This window comes from Scophthalmus maximus, chromosome 2 (assembly GCF_022379125.1).
Source record: "Scophthalmus maximus strain ysfricsl-2021 chromosome 2, ASM2237912v1, whole genome shotgun sequence".
NCBI classification, from domain to species: domain Eukaryota; kingdom Metazoa; phylum Chordata; class Actinopteri; order Pleuronectiformes; family Scophthalmidae; genus Scophthalmus; species Scophthalmus maximus.
The window spans coordinates 2,984,140-2,996,289 of record NC_061516.1 but is presented as its reverse complement, the minus strand read 5'-3'; the positions used below and the strand labels follow the sequence as shown (position 1 = coordinate 2,996,289).

The 12,150-nt window shown below is 45.1% G+C and overlaps 2 protein-coding genes and 1 pseudogene across 2 annotated transcripts; 1 reads left to right on the top strand and 2 right to left on the bottom strand.

The window, feature by feature from the left end:
• Positions 1-13: 13 nt before the first annotated feature.
• ndufs1 (NADH:ubiquinone oxidoreductase core subunit S1) lies at positions 14-5,496 on the bottom strand. The gene is made up of 19 exons (XM_035625372.1): positions 5,343-5,496; positions 4,493-4,569; positions 4,227-4,318; positions 3,990-4,097; positions 3,767-3,843; positions 3,586-3,667; positions 3,348-3,478; positions 3,016-3,201; positions 2,797-2,931; positions 2,523-2,637; positions 2,234-2,379; positions 2,004-2,132; positions 1,763-1,892; positions 1,507-1,667; positions 1,069-1,223; positions 798-973; positions 564-698; positions 393-465; positions 14-306 (listed from the first exon to the last, which is right to left on the bottom strand). The coding sequence occupies exons 2-19, from the start codon at positions 4,563-4,565 to the stop codon at positions 215-217; spliced, it is 2,196 nt and encodes a 731-aa protein (XP_035481265.1). The 5' UTR covers positions 4,566-4,569; positions 5,343-5,496; the 3' UTR covers positions 14-214.
• Positions 5,497-5,662: 166 nt separating this feature from the next.
• On the top strand, positions 5,663-8,759 carry unc50 (unc-50 homolog (C. elegans)). The gene is made up of 6 exons (XM_035625387.2): positions 5,663-5,819; positions 6,441-6,712; positions 6,890-7,010; positions 7,173-7,312; positions 7,574-7,681; positions 8,121-8,759. Exons 2-6 carry the CDS (start codon positions 6,445-6,447, stop codon positions 8,255-8,257), a joined length of 774 nt encoding a protein of 257 aa, XP_035481280.1. The 5' UTR covers positions 5,663-5,819; positions 6,441-6,444; the 3' UTR covers positions 8,258-8,759.
• A 741-nt stretch (positions 8,760-9,500) lies between these two features.
• LOC118300015 lies at positions 9,501-11,455 on the bottom strand (annotated as a pseudogene).
• Between the last annotated feature and the right edge of the window lie 695 nt (positions 11,456-12,150).

Sequence of the window (12,150 nt, the reverse complement as noted above, 5' to 3'; positions counted from 1 at the left end):
AGAAACTGCTGAGTTGGAGTAAAGACATAAGTAGGATTTTATTAATATTTCATAGGTTTCTCACTTTTATTCACCAAAGCTCGTTCTCGGGAGTGAAAACGATTTTACTCTATACATCGAGCATCAAGGACAACTTTAAATAAAGTGTTTGTTGTTTAGTTGATGAAGGAAAGTTTATTGTTGTTGTTGTTTGCATGTGGATGTTTTAGGGCGTTCAGCAAACCGATGGCTCGTCGACTGCAGCGGCTCCTTCCGTGACGGCTTTGACACATTTGGCCATCGTCTGCGAAGCCCTGCTAATGGAGTCTGAACACAGAAATAGAGAGGGTATAAGAAGATTGTTTTTACTTTTCTATTTTTATATCTTTTTGTTTTTAATAAAATACACTTACCTGTCATGTAGAAGTCCTTCACTGTGAGCTGAGGTGGAACCAGAGGAGCTGCTATGAGGTCCTGGTTCACTCCCTGAGAAAGTGTGGAAATAGGTGAATGACCAAATGTCCTTTTAGTTATTTTACCTATAAATTTCTTATCAATAACAATGTGCGTGTGTGAGTACGTACCGTGGCAAGTTCATTTGCTTGTTTGAAGTAGTTTGCCTCCTCTACGTCGTCATACCGGACCAGATTAGGAGAAACCTCGGCTAGTCTGGATCGCACCTCATCCAAGGAGTCGTAGGGAAGCGTCACTCCAGCCAGCTGCAAACACACACACGCACATTTTGTGAGTTCAACAACTGAAATGTTGATTTGCTGTAGGAACATTAGCTTTTGCTTTGAGGGTAACGTCCTGCTCACTTCAGACACAGCTCTGATGATCTTCCAGTCCTCCCTGGCCATTCCCGGAGCGGTGACGGCCACGCGGGTGTGTTGGCTCCTGCCTTCAGTGTTCACGTAAGTGGCATTTTTCTCTGTGAATGCAGCGCCAGGTAGGACGATGTCTGCAATTGGTGCTCCTACATCACCATGGTGACCTGGATGGAGGGGTTGCAATCATGTTATCTACTGAATGTACGAATGCTTTGTGGCGTGTGTGTGTGTGTGTGTGTGTGTGCGTGTTTGTGTGTACCCTGATAGATGATGAGGCTGTCCTTAGGCAGGTCAGCTCTGGTGATGCAGCCGGCATCAGCTCCCAGCAGGAACAGTACTTTGGGTGGATTGTTCCTGATGGCGTTCACACCGGCCTTGTAGCCCAGATCCAACGCAGCCACCTGGCTGGCCACTCTGGTAACACACACACACACACACACACACACACACACACACACACACACACACACACACACACACACACACACACACACACACACACACACACACACACACACACACACACACACACACACACACACACACACACACACACACACACACACACACACACACACACACACACATAATATGAGTAGAGAATAATGTATACAATATTGAAGCTTCATGTGAGTTAGGACAGAAAATCTTGACAGCTTTAAACTAGTTAGCTATTTAAAACATTGCCAACTTGTACCTGTGCAGGACATTGAGGACTTTCCAGCCCTCCTCCACTCCACTGCTGGTTCTGGCGTTCTGGGCGATGGTGGAGACGGTGCTCAGAATGGCAGCTCCGTCCTCTCTCTGCAGAGCGCTGCTGCCCACAACCACTACTGGTCGCTTAGCAGCTGAAAGCACCTAGAGACGGAGAAAGGAAAAATTATAATATTTGAAAACACAAAATGAACTGCTAAAACCGATCTGACTATGGTGTGCGTGTGTGTGTCCGTTACCTGGCAGAAGGGGTGTGTGCCGTTAGCCAGCTCCCTCAGTACCGAGGTTTCCTCTCCCAGGTGGTCGTATGTGTAGCTCAAGTCAACGTTGTGACCCACCATGGCAACACGCAGCTCATTATGGAGCCAGCTGACGGCGGAGGAAAACACCACCAAAACAAATGACTGATTTGTGCAACTGGGAATAATCTGCAGGAGGGGAACTTAAATAGAGACTGTGAAGTGTGACACGTGAGTTTACCTCTTGCGGATGCGGGCGTTGAACATGGGGGCTTCGTAGCGTGGGTTTGTTCCAATGAGCAGCAGCAGATCACACTCCTCAATGCCGGCGATGCGGGAATTCAACAGGTAGTTGGAGCGCAGGTCAGAGCTTCAGAGAAAGAGAGAGGGAGGGGGGACGCTGTCAGCTGATAAAGCTGGTGACACACTGTGGGAGCCCTGCACATCATATATGTTACCGTGGACTCTTACCCTGCCCCTGCCGTGGGGAAGACCTCCTCAGTGCAGAGGTTTTCTGAGTTAAGTCCATTGAGGAGGTCTTTGAGGGAGACCAGCGCTTCGGCGTCGGCCATCCCTCCTGCTATGGCTGCAACCTCACCGCCCTGCACGCTCTGCAACTACACACACACACACACAAATGTATCTATTCAATTGTGATAATACAACTAAAATGCCTGTGTGAATGCCTCCAACTCTAATAACAGACAGAGACACACTTGGCTTCATAAAAATATTGCATAAGCAAACAGGACACACTTACTGCTCCAGCAACGCGAGTGAGTGCATCCTCCCAGGTGGTGGGGGTCAGCTGACCAGAATTATCCTTCACCAATGGCTGTGTCAACCTCTGTCTCTTCAGACCATCGTATGAAAACCTGAGGACACACGTTTTAGGATTTTCACTCACCAGTCAAGCTACATGGTAACATATACAACTCTTTTAAAGGAGATGAATAAAATCTGATGCCCTAAAAACAAATCTGAGACATGTAGATTGCTTTGCATTTTTTGACTTTGGTCCATCTGTGTCTCACCTGGTCTTGTCAGAGATCCATTCTTCATTGACGTCTTCATTCAGCCTGGGCATCACCCTCATCACCTCGCCTCCTCTGGTGCTCACCACAATGTTACTGCCCACAGCATCCAACACGTCGACCGACTCGGTTTTCCTGCAAAGACAGCATAAGATGAGCGTAACTGACGGCACTCGAGTCTACAAAGCTTAACTGAAGTATCGAATTCCCATTCCCTACCTGGTCTCCCATGGTCGTGCGGTGAAAGCATAGGGTTTGGAGGTGAGCGCTCCAACGGGGCAGACGTCGATCACGTTGCCGGACAGCTCTGACATGAACATCTTCTCTACGTACGTCCCGATCTGCAGGTTGTTTCCTCTTCCCGTCGTGCCAAGGTCTTCAACACCAGCGATCTCACTGGCAAAACTACAAATCAAGCACACAGGAACATATGAATATGCAGTTAGAGGATCCCATACAGTGTACTTCACCAACTGAAATGACAAATGCCAGCAACGAGATTGTCACGTTACCCCTGATAGATACAAGTAAGGATGTCCACCGGTACTTACCGGACACAGCGTGTGCACTGGATGCAGCGGGTCATGATGGTTTTAATGAGCGGCCCAATGTTTTTGTCCTCCACTGCTCTCTTCCCTTCTAGGAAACGACTGCGGTCTGAACCAAACTGCATGGATTGATCCTGGGAACATCACATGCAGATTGTTTTGTTTTTTCCGCTGACCACAACCTCAATTCCACTCACCTCCATTGCTTTAATAGTCACAGCTGATGTCTCTTTTTAGTTACCTGCAGGTCACACTCTCCTCCCTGATCACAGATGGGGCAGTCCAGTGGGTGGTTGGCCAGCAGGAACTCCATCACTCCCTCTCTGATGACACACACACACGTTCACCAAGCTCATTTACAATCGTACTAAGGTGACATTTGAAACGTCTTACAAAAGATTGAATCATATTTGAAATTGTACCTGGCTTTGCGTGTTTTCTCTGAGTTGGTGAGGATGTTCCAACCCTTCATGACGGGCATGGCACAGGCTGCAACCGGCTGAGGGCACACAACACCACACACACACACAAACACAAACAAATCATTTTCAGCAATTTCTATCCCAACGCATCTACTCTTTCTTTGTTCAATCTGATGCTTATTCAGCCTTGTTGCTATAAACAAACAGATGGCCTCTTTTTTACCTTTGGAGCTTTCTCAATCTCCACCAAACACATGCGGCAGTTTCCTGCCACCGAGAGGCGCTCATGGTAACAGAACCTGGGGATCTGGATTCCTGCCTTCTCGCACGCCTGATAGGGAAGCGAAAGGAAAGAGACATCAGCCAACAACAATAACAATGATCAGTAAAGCTACACTTAACTGTTTTACTGGCAGTAAACAAGTATTAGTTTGCAATAAAATAATCTGATGCCTCTCACCTGGAGGACAGTGGTTCCAGGCTCCACCTCCACTGGTTTCCCATCCACAAACACTTCCACCATGTTGCTGGCAGCGCGCACCGGTGTACGCACTTAAATGGCAAATCGAATGACACATTCATTAACACTTTCTAAAATACAACCACTTTAACAAATAAGATATATACTCAGTCAGTTTCCGCAAAAGTGAGACAAAAGTGTGACACACTCACACAGAAAGAGAGAGGGATGTGTACACAAACTCATAAACACACACTTGATCTTACCAGTGTTGGAGGGAGCCAGACTGCTCTTGGCAGCGCCGGCTAAAGCCCGGCCGACATTCGGGAGTCGCAACATGACGCTGTGAGAGGAAAACATAGAGAAAGCAGCCAACACATGAGTTAACCTTATCCAGAAACACGGACAAAAAACACGACCATGAAATAATTTTTTGGGTGACACCGTCATAACACATCTGCAGGACTGCAGAGTGAGCTCTGCTTTGAACATTAATACTGATAATTAAATGATATCGTTAAGCCAGAGAGTCTGACAGCAGGTGACTACAGAAACTACATTGGTTTTAGGGTTAAGTAGACATTATAATGTGCTGAATGTGAGGAAAACTTATGAATGTTTTAACTTTGCACAACTGGATCATTTTCACTTGACAATCTCAAATCGTATTACAGATATAAATCAGCACATTTTCCTTTGTTACCTCATATTGCAAGGTTTGTTGTTTTGAAGGGACGAAGTCTTAGACTTAGACTTCACTGTCAACAATCACACTCGTTATGGTCACGTAATCACGTGACGGTTCAAGGAGATGACAATGCACAGAGGACGAAGACAGATTTTCTAAACATGAGATGAGATAATGAGCCACACTACATGCGGTTTTAAAGCAATGTGGAGAAGAGAGGGCGCTGAAAGCGGCATGAACCCTGCAATGAGGACATTGTTAGCACTCTGAGCTAACAATGTTAGCTCAGAGTGCTAGTCAAGGACACGGGCATTGCAGTGTTGTAAGAGGGTTATAAGGTCAAACGCGTAATTTCCCCACTGGTTTTGCAGTTTTGCTAGATAAACATTTAAACGTACACAAGAACGCAATGTGCTTCTCTTTCTTACCTTTTCGCTATTTGGCCTTCTGGACCAGAACAGCGCTGATCTGAATTTAACTCCTAGCAAAATATCTAATGCGCTGTTAGCGGAAATAGCACAGTGTCGTACTTCCGTTTGAATGAGATCCTGGATTTCACAATAAAAGTAATACTTCACTTTTGTGAACGTGACAGTTTTTCTTTGTTTTATTTTGCTTGGTTTTTTTATCGGTTTTTCCAAAACAAAGCGTTACAACAGCAGTGACACAAGCTAGTTAGGTCCATGAAGTCAATTGCAGTTAATTGATATCGCAACAGCAGCTTGGCAGCTTTTCTTTCATCTTCGACTACATTTCCCACGATGCCGCGGGTGCTGAAAGGAAGTTGCTACGTGTTCCCTCCGTGGTTCCTTCCCAGGCCACAGACCAGGAAGCGTCTGTAAACAGTCACAGAAACGAGAAAGAGTTGATGCTTTCTCCTGTGAAGGAGTGCAGCAAAAAACAAGGTAATTATTCTCCAGAATAAAGAAATGTAGTTATTTATCACCGCTGCGTTTGTGCCAATTTTGTCATTAATGAGACTCACTGTGCCTTTTCATCTTATATATCCTAGCTAGCAACAAGCTAACTGTGTCTGCTAGCGTCAACAAACTTAAAGCAATTGAATATATCCGTGTTTGTCGGGAAGGAAATTGCTCAGTGGGTAACGTGTGTCATTGTTTTTACTGTTTGAACGTAGCTTCGTGAATTTGGAGCAACGGTTTGTAGTGAAACCGTGTGTTTCTGTGTTGACTGTCCTTTGTGCGATGGGCAGGACTCTGTGTCATGTTGTAGCCAGGTCATAACAAAGTGTCAGTGTTGTGTTGGTGATTAGCAGGAGTAGTCCAGTTAAAAAGTTAAAAACCTTTCATGAGCATGTGAGCTCATGACATATTTTATTCCCCTTATCCTGGGTGTATTTTTACTTTAAAGAAATACGTGAGTGGAGCATTGTAGCTGCACTATCTCCAAGAACCAACTTCAGTGTTTTCTTTCTTACTCAAGTCCTGTGCTCATCAGGGTGGTTAGAGCATGTCTACCGGTCTTTCATGTCCTTTACCTTCATGCTCTTGAAATCAAATTTTCAGCACAATGTTGCCGACCACCTCGCCGCACGCCAACGGTGCCCTCAGTTCCATGGACGCGGCGCGGCACACGGCGGGCGCCAAGCGCTACAAGTACCTGCGGAGGCTGCTGCGTTTCAAACAGATGGACTTTGAGTTCGCCCTGTGGCAGATGCTGTACCTGTTTACGTCGCCGCAGCGGGTCTACCGCAACTTCCACTACAGGAAACAGACCAAGGACCAGTGGGCCAGGGACGACCCTGCGTTCCTGGTCCTTCTCGGCATCTGGTTGTGTGGTGAGTCTGAGCTGATCTGACAGTGTCCATAAAATTACTTTGCTCAAGTCTTATTAATAATATCTGTTTATCCATTTCCACAACAAATCTTTTCCCTGTTTGGTCGTATTTAAACAACTGTGGTTCATTTGCATTGGTCTTAAGGCAGCCAGTTTAATCCTACTGTTGTCTCTGCAGTGTCAACATTAGGCTTCGGTCTGGTGCTTGACATGGGCGCCCTGGAAACTCTGAAGCTGCTGCTGTGGGTGGTCCTTGTCGACTGTATAGGAGTTGGCCTGCTCATATCGACACTCATGTGGTGAGAAGCACCAGTCGGATAATGACATTTTCTACTGTAGCTGAAACATGTTTTCATTTCCTTCCCCTTGACTCACATTGTCTCTGCGGCTCTTGTTAAAATTGAGCTCCAAGTTGGACTTGCATGACTGCTTGTGACAGTTCTTTTTTTTGTCTTTTACAGGTTTATCACCAACAGGTACCTGCTAAAACAACCCAGCAGAAATTTTGATGTGGAATGGGGCTACGCGTTCGACGTTCACCTCAACGCTTTCTACCCACTTCTTGTCATCCTGCATTTTCTGCAGCTCTTCTTCATCAACCGTGAGTAGATGATGTCACCCCGCCAGTTTCATCAGTGGGTGTGAAAGGTCATCGTTCAGTTCAAGCATGTGCATTTTACATGTTTAATTAATCATTTCGCCTCCGGATGTCATTCACTTATTTGATATTTTTATCAGTTGCAGATTTTTAATAATCCCAGAGGCTAAATCTTTTGTTTTTATTTATAAAAAGTTTATTCTTTTTTTAGATGTCATGTAGATGTTGTGTCTCTTCTTGTAATTCATGCTTTGTGTGTTGCAGATGTTGTGGTGATAAACTCGGACTGGTTCCTGGGATACTTTGTGGGAAACACTATGTGGCTGATTGCCATCAGTTATTATCTCTACATCACCTTCTTAGGGTACAATGGTAAGCCCCACCCCCCTTTACTGACACTGAGTGAAATGGCGTTTGACGCTTTTGAATTTTACAATATTTTTCCTTGAATAGACGGCTTCAGGATGTACGTCGCCTTGTCAGTGAAACAGGATTCCAGCGTGGTTAGACAAATGTCATAGCTGGTCATATGTTGTTGCTTTGTTATTTTGTTTTACAAATTCGATTTGTCTTTGAGGAGATTTTTTGGTAGAAAACATTTGAGATGGAAAAGTTGTGATGTATCTGATGCTGAAACAAGATGTTGGAGAAGGATTTTTTAATGATTGGAGTGATTATTTCCGTTTAGCAGTAAAGCAGGAGGTCACCAGTACAGGTCGCCGCCATAAAAATGATGTGACTTATTAGATCTTTCCCGTTGGCACACAGTATCTGCTTGTCTGTAAACCCTCGGCTTGTGTCACCCTCGCAGTGCTCCCCTTCCTTAAGAACACGGTGGTGCTGCTCTACCCCTTCGCTCTGCTCGGCCTCATCTACGTCCTCTCCGTCTCCCTGGGCTGGAACTTCACCCAGGGCCTCTGCTCGTTCTACAAGTTCAGGGTCCGGTAGAACCAGTTTGGCCCTGAGACTGGACGCTGGCCGGTCACGACAGGCTTTCAACTCACACCTTGGTGACATTAAAATCTATTTCCAAGCTGCTGTCGGTCAACATCTGGTTGAAAGGGGCTAGGCCCCCGTTCGACCTCTGGGTGGACTGATGCTGACTGTTGATTGACTCTCGCTTGATTTCCTGTGTGGCTCTCATGTTGAGCTGCAGTAAAGAGTTTGTGTTTGGACTAGAATCAAGGGGACAGTGGAAACAGAGCTTTTATCATTGCTCTTTTTGTATGATTTGTAAATAGTTCTCTAGCAAGTTGTAATATATACACGGAGCCTTTTTTTCTGAAGAGGATGAATTTGAGTTTTCATTGAAAAAAAAAAAACTGAAATCCTGCTTATTCATGAGAAGAAAAGAAAGTGGAGGATGTGGGATGTAAACCTTTTTTCCCCCGTTTTTTTTCTCAAAGTGTACATTCCAAAGCACTTTCAATAAAAGGTTTTATTACCCTAAGTTGCTGCAGTTTAAATTCCTGGAGGAATAAATCAGAGCCTCGATTTCCTGTTTACTGATCCAGTCGGCACCGTTTCCAAGCCTCCACCCAGGAGGTGAAAGGGCAAAGTGTTTATTTTACACATGGAATATGTAGTAGCATGTGAAATCCTCACAGTGGCACTGTTGTCCCTGCAATGGGCGACTGGACATGACCCAATATTAATGGTGGAGTATTACATGGTATTACCCTACTTTTTAATATAAGCCTTGAATGGAAATATCTCATTAGATGTTCTTATTTCTTATGCTATAATCTTTTTATATTTTCTTTTGGAGATTTATTGGCTCCAGTTATTCAGCTTAAATACAAACAATGTTCATAGACAGTGCGCAGAGTACGAACCTGAAAAATACGTAGTTCCACAAGTATGTAAGGAATTTACAATCAAGCAGTAAAGTATCGAAGATATTGGATATTGGATTCAATTGGAGACTCTAAATTGACCGTAGGTGTGAATGTGAGAGTGAATGGTTGTTTGTCTCTGTATGTGGCCCTGCGATAGGCTGGTGACCTGTCCAGGGTGTACCCCGCCTCTCGCCCAATGTCACCTGGGATAAGCTCCAGCCCCCCCGTGACCCTTAAATGGATAAAGCGGTAGACAATTGATGGATGGACATGTGCATGGGCTCGGACGGCTCCAGAAAATAGTATAGTTGTTTTCTCCTGACCGCCTTTAGATGCCACACTGACGCAACAAGTCTTTAAAAAAGGAGTAAAATCTTTTTAATCATCTGTTACAACCATTTACTTTTTGTCCAGCATCCGACAGCTGTTACTGATGTTCTGTTCAGTATAACGCAAAACAGTTTGACACCATCTTTAACCGCAGCTTCAAAAGTGCAGTGCAATGTTGGAAAGCAAAGGAATGTATTTTCCTCATTTTAAATTACGAACTAATGAGCCACAAATTTTATTGACTTACAGTGTTCATGGTCTGTCTAGTAGATGCTGAAACACAATCTGATCACAGTCTTACTGTCTGATACTTGAAGGAGACTGTTTGGCCCTGGGAGATATGTGTTCAATGAGTGACATTCTAGTCACAGTATCGTTCTACTTGAGTAAATCCATGAGCATTTTTTTTTTAACTTCTCAAATTCAACTGTCTTCATGACGAAAGCCTTGTGCTTCTTCTTCAGCAACTCCATGTAGTCCAGCACCATCATGCCTCGGGTGAACTTTCCCTCCAGCTCCACCGTCACTGCAACCTGGAGGAGAAAATCGATTCAAGCTGAAAAGTTTTGTGCAAAACTCGCAAAAAGCGGCGGGCCGCTCACCTCTTCGCTCTCAGTTATGACTGTGTCATTGATGGCAGCAACCATGGCGTAGATGTCACAGGAGTTGAACCCTTTCCCTTCGGTGGTCTCCTTTTGAAAGTCGGCCGACTTAGCTTTCTGCAGAGACGACACATCAGGAAGAGATGTTAACACATGCTGTGACTGGAGATCCTCTGGCACTGAAGGTGTCTTTCTGCTTGGAGCCCCGATAAGTCTTGTGTTGAGCCAGAGAAAAGCTCACTTTTCTCTGGCTCAACACTTTTCTCTGAGTGCCTAATAACCCAGCTGAGAACATTACATAGTTCTCTACATGTGCAAACACGCTTTTATAACCTTGCTCTTAATGGCATCTTACAAAAGGCATTCCTTTTGCTTGTTTCAGCACAGTTGCAGCACACTGCTGTGATGTCACTGTCACCGTCATTGAAAGGCTCAAAATCTTTTTCATGAAGGCCGCCTTCACCGTGTCTTGGGCCAGCCACTGGTCACAGAAAGACTGAGGGGAAAACAATTAGGGACACATAAATCAACATATCAATATAAAAGGACATATGTAATAAAAGCACTTACAGGTTAAAGTCCCTTCTCAAATTCTATTTGCCCCCTCACCCACGGCAGGCTGCTCCTGCAGCTGAACTCCCAGGTGGCGATGTAGGTGGGGCAGGTGTAGCGGTCCAACACGGTGTGGGCGGCCTCGGGGTTGGCCACAAAGTTAAACTCTCCGCACACTGTGGTGTTACCCCTGGCTGCACACACACAAACACAATCCTGAAAGTTCCAGGAGAACATCTAACAGAAAACATCTAAAAAACGAACAGATAACCCACAGTCACAGTTCCCTCCCGTGATGTAAAGGGCCTTCAGTTTCTCGGGGAAGGAAGGCTCCAGTTGCACAGCAACGGCCAGGTTAGTGAGGGGGGCAGTGGCCATCAGAGTCACCTCTTCTGCAGCAGCTGCAGGCCTGGAGCGTCTGGATCTGGCAGATCCAGACGCTATACCGGCCAGCAGCCGCAATATACCGGGATCTGTGTAGGATGTGATAGGGCATGCTTCATATAGCGCCATGCATGGGGTGAGGAACTGAACGACACAACCAGGTACGAGAGCTCCTTTGAACTTACATCCAGCCTGTTGCAGACTCTCAGGACGCGCAGCGTGTTCTTGACGACGTTCTCCAGGGGCGTGTTGCCGTGGCAGCAGGTGATAGCAAGGATCTCAACATCCGGGGCGGCGGGGGCCAACATGATGGCCTGAGCATCATCAACCCCTGTGTCAACATCAATGATCAATATCAATGATCAATTTCTTCTTCTTTCCATGGAGTAGACAACGGAGCTATTGAGCAACAGCCAGTGTAATATTACACAACCTGCCATTCCTGCTGAGAGAGCCCGAGGCGTTAACGCAAGCGAGACATATTAAGACATGTTGCGCACAATGTGATGCACTTTATTAATAACCATGTGCAGCATCAATCAAGTTACCAGTTGCGACCTGTTGTAAAGTGATAGCTGGAGACGATGGGAAGAACTTTTCAGATGCACAGTGTGGTATTGTCACAATGACACTTTGAAATGTGTGCTTGTTCCTGCATTGTCTTGTAGAACCACAATATGAAAAAGTTTGTCTTGTTTTTTGTGGGTGCACCATCACAGATCAGTTTGAAAATTTGCTGTGCGTCGTTTGGCAGAAATTTTCCTTCCAATCAGCAAGACATAAATTATGTTTCTTTAGTTTGAGTTTTTGCATCTCCAGTGTAGGAGTGAAACAAGTGAAATTATATTTGCCTGCGCAACATTAGCAAATGCTATGATCAACCTGCCGTTGGGTGTGGCAGGGTTTGGTGTACCTTGACATTATACTTGTAGATGACAGAAATAGAAGCAAAGAAACTTGTTGTTTTTAAAAGCGATGTTTTATGTGTCGTGCCAAAATTTTACAATGTCAAATGTTCATGTTTTGGAGATAATCTGAATTTGCAGTAAAGTATAAAAAGCCTTACCTGGTGAGTGGATCGCGACAGGTTGTTATTGCTTGAGTGGAAAGAGGCGGCTGCTGACTGCTGTAACCT